The sequence below is a fragment of the Physcomitrium patens genome, chromosome 4 (genome assembly GCF_059467195.1).
Source record: "Physcomitrium patens ecotype Gransden chromosome 4, ASM5946719v1, whole genome shotgun sequence".
NCBI classification, from domain to species: Eukaryota; Viridiplantae; Streptophyta; class Bryopsida; order Funariales; family Funariaceae; genus Physcomitrium; species Physcomitrium patens.
The window spans coordinates 10307483-10311352 of record NC_143413.1 but is presented as its reverse complement, the minus strand read 5'-3'; the positions used below and the strand labels follow the sequence as shown (position 1 = coordinate 10311352).

At 36.7% G+C, this 3870-nt stretch overlaps 1 protein-coding gene across 5 annotated transcripts; it reads left to right on the top strand.

The window, feature by feature from the left end:
• The first annotated feature begins 250 nt into the window (after positions 1-250).
• LOC112280965 (uncharacterized) lies at positions 251-3272 on the top strand. Of its 5 annotated transcripts, none has more exons than XM_024516962.2 (8): positions 251-433; positions 611-668; positions 1038-1119; positions 1319-1464; positions 1650-1868; positions 2054-2269; positions 2477-2566; positions 2759-3272. In XM_024516962.2, the coding sequence occupies exons 3-8, from the start codon at positions 1047-1049 to the stop codon at positions 2957-2959; spliced, it is 945 nt and encodes a 314-aa protein (XP_024372730.1). In that variant the 5' UTR covers positions 251-433; positions 611-668; positions 1038-1046; the 3' UTR covers positions 2960-3272. The 5 variants fall into 5 exon arrangements, with proteins under 5 accessions (XP_024372730.1, XP_024372731.1, XP_024372732.1 ...); XM_024516963.3 differs by having other exon boundaries at positions 267-446; XM_024516964.3 differs by having other exon boundaries at positions 312-442.
• The last annotated feature ends 598 nt before the right edge of the window (positions 3273-3870 follow it).

Sequence of the window (3870 nt, the reverse complement as noted above, 5' to 3'; positions counted from 1 at the left end):
ATATACCCCTCAATCCATAGTATTTTTTTAATCTGTAGCTAGGTGTGCAGCCTCGTGTCATTCAGCATCATGACACCCAGAAACGCGAGTGTAGTACATGCTGACCATCTTATCTTTGCACTGAGATTCCATCTCGTTGGCCCCAATTCTGATTATTTATTTTTGGTTTTCTAGACAGTTGGAGTTGAAGTCAAATGTGGTGGGCTGGTTGTGTACCTGCTTCTTAAACTGGCCCGTGCAATTATTCCTGATCTATGATTCCTTTTGTTGTGGACAACTTCTTACACTTGAATTGTCACAATTCTTGCAGAGCATTTAAGGAAACTCTGTGGCATCCACGGCAGGATTAACACAAGGAACGGTGCGGATATCACAAGAGGATGGTGCCGTGCAGCATCCTTCTTTCTCATGTGGCTTGGTTGCAGCGCTTTCTGTATGACCCGTTGGTATCTCTGCCTTCTCCAGCATATTGTTCTTTGTGTGTCGCATCTCTTTGCCAGGAGCAGAGCGTGTTTCTCAGAGTTTGAAGCGTTGCCATGTTCATTGCGATGAATCCTCATTGCAATTGACCATGTTGTGACTAATTTTGGTTTGTGGGTTGTTGTCGAAGGTCCGAATCCAGCCTTCTATTGTGGATACTGTGAAGAATCGAAGCTTCTGATTTAAGCGTATGTGATGAGTTCATGCTTTGTCTTCTTTTTCGTTTACAGTCTACAATTTTTCTGCGCCTAGCTGCGTTAGCTTGTGTGAAGCACCCTCATGTTGAACAGAGCTGACTCCTTCCCTCTCTTTGAACTTGACACTGGACCACTTTCTTGAAAACTTCTATGAGTGCTAATTTATTAGGTAGAAACCATCATGAAAATTTGTAGATCCTCCTTGTGAAGTGTATGAGTCCCATCTTCATCAGAGATCGGCTGTAGGTGATGTGTTCTGTTCTTGACTAGGTTTCTTGGCGTTACGATTATCTTGCTGTGCGTTATATGGGTGCTGATACTTATAAATATCTCTTGGACATCATGTTGGAATTTTTACAGTAGGAAGAAATGGCTACAATTTCACTTCCATCGTATCTCAACATGGGAGAGGACGTTCGCGAACTTCATCGAGCATTTAAAGGTCTGCATCCTTCGTCTTCTTCTTATTCTTTGCTTGTCGGATTCATCTTGATTCCATATTTATTCTGTTTAAGAGCAGGAAGATTTCATATTTTTCTCACTGGCCAGATAATTTGCACATGTAATAATTTTTAAAAAAGTTTAGGCGTTGTAGTCGCTGATAGCACCATTCAAGGGTGATGGGGTTGGCAATTCGGCAGGATTCGGTTGTGATGAGAAGAAGGTCATTCAAATACTTGCTCACAGAACTCAATCACAACGTCTCGCAATTGCTGATGCATACCACCATCAATATGGAGAGAGCATTCATAAACGTCTGAAATCTGAACTTCATGGCAAACTTGAGGTGTGTACTTAGTGCTCTTGGCTTTTCGTGAAGAACAACACATGTGTTATTAAAAAATGTGACAAGGACTAGAGACCAGCTTGTTTGATTTATACTCTGTAAAATGCCCGGCAAGTAGTGGGCTTAACAGAGTCTTGTAATTGTGAGAAGTTTGGCACTGATGAGAGATTGATTTCATCTTTCAGGAGGTAATGCTTCTATGGATGATGGGCCCAGCCCAAAGAGATGCGATTTTGATATACGATTCGATGAAAGGGCTGGGCACCAAAGATTCTGCGCTGATTGGCATCATCTGTACTAGAACTCCGTCACAAATTTACGAAATCAAACAAGCTTACCAAGCAATGTACCAGCAAGCGTTAGAGAGCCAAGTTAGCGGGGACACTTCGGGTGATTATAGAAAGGTTAGTGGAATGCAAAGACGTGTAAACTATGTATAGCATTGGTTCAAAAGTTGTATCTTAACTGATATTTCTTTTTCATCAGTATCTTAAGTAGTTTTTGCATTGTGTCCATTTCACAATTCTACTCAAACTCATCCAAATAAATCAAAAGTATGGATGTTTGTAACGAGATTTCTGCTCCACAGCTCTTGCTTGCGCTTTTGAGAGGGAGTCGCTCCGAGACATTTTCTGTGGACTCCAACTTGGCACTGGCGGATGCTCACGACTTGTACCGGGCTGGTGAAGCCCGACTGGGCACAAATGAAGACATTATCATACATATTCTAACAACACGCAGCCCAGCTCAGTTAAATCTGGCATTGCAGTATTATCGGCAAACTTATGGTCACGAGTTTATGAAGGTTAGTAATACAGAGTAGTCCCTGGTACCTATCATGGGAGTAGCTCTCATACGATTTGTCCCTATTCTCTGTTGCATGTTCCTATAGTGGTTTAAAGCTAGTTTTTCAATTTAGTTGGGTGCTTATGAAAAAGGAGAAATTTAGATGTGCTGCTGAGCAACATTGAGTCTCTTTTGCATTACGTGACAAATTCCTACAATGGAACAGGCTGTGAAAAGTGAGACATCTGGACATTTCGAAGCAGCGATCCTAGCAGTCGTTCAGTGCACCTGTAATCCTGCCAAATTCTTTGCTCAGGTGCCTATAATTATGCTATCTTATTTATTATTCGAGAGTGGTTTCAATTTCCAAAAGGACAGAAAGAATGCTATGAAAGAGTGAAAATATTCTGGAACGCATTCTTTCAAGTTTATTTTGTGACTTGAAGGTTTCTTCTACACAGAATAAACATTATACAAGTATATTGAATGGTTTGCGATTGCTTTGTAGGAACTTCATGATGCCATGAAAGGCTATGGTACAAAGGATGCAGATCTGATGCGAGTCATTACCACACGGGCTGAAATCGATATGTATTACATCAAACAGGAGTTTCAAGCCATGTTCAAGAAAACACTTCAGGAAGCGATTCAGAGTAACACCTCTGGAGATTACAGACATTTCCTTCTCTCGCTTGTAGGGGATGCATAATCTTATGACAACCGAGCGATCACTTATTTCTCTGTCTCGAGCCGGTGAAAAGCTTTTGTTAGCCCACTAATGTATTTGTCCAAAGAAATAAGAAAAAGCAGAAAAAAACAAAAACAAAAACAAAAAAGAAGCTGCTGCATCAGCGAAAAAGACCAAAAACGGTGAGGTCACTTTGCGATTGCGGTGGCTGGCACACATTCTCTACCATGCTTCAAGGCTCACAGTGATTGTAGTCACACCTTTTTGCAGGAAATGAAATTGTTGTAATTTTTCCCACTTAGGCTCATTAATAAACATGGTACAATTCTCATCCTTCAATTGTCAATGAAGAACCGAAAATGCCTTGTTCTTTAAACAAATTTTATTTGTAAATTTCATATGTAAATTTCTACAATGCATTAATTTATGTTTATTTATTATTGATTTTTTATTCTATTATTTTAATAAATATACAAGAATATATATATATATATATATATATATATATTTATATATATATATATATATATATATATAAATTTAAATATTATAATCTTATATTAGAAAGACTATAAAATTACAAAAAATAAAATTCTAGCTCTAAATATTTTTAAATGAATTGTCATATAATAAATTTTTAGATTTTGTAGATTTCAAAGAAAACCTTAAATATTTTTTTTAGATATCTATATTATTAAATAAAATTACTTAATAAAAATTAATTAAAACATTAATATATATTATAAATTCTATTAAAGTTTTACAAAATATCAAATTTGTAGTAAAAATAGAAGCCAAATTCTTATTTATACATATTGAATATTTAAAGATAAAAGATGTTATAAATAAATATTAAAAAAATCATATAAAATTATGTAAATGACATAATTATGATTCCATTATTATTAATAAGTAGAACTTATGATATTTAA

Bases quoted from the DNA above. Each gene is read 5' to 3' on its own strand.
- LOC112280965 (XM_024516962.2), top strand. From the start codon at position 1,047: ATGGCTACAATTTCACTTCCATCGTATCTCAACATGGGAGAGGACGTT. The intron at 1,120-1,318 runs GTCTGCATCCTT...GCAATTCGGCAG, and splicing joins ACTTCATCGAGCATTTAAAG to GATTCGGTTGTGATGAGAAG. The intron at 2,567-2,758 runs GTGCCTATAATT...ATTGCTTTGTAG, and splicing joins CTGCCAAATTCTTTGCTCAG to GAACTTCATGATGCCATGAA.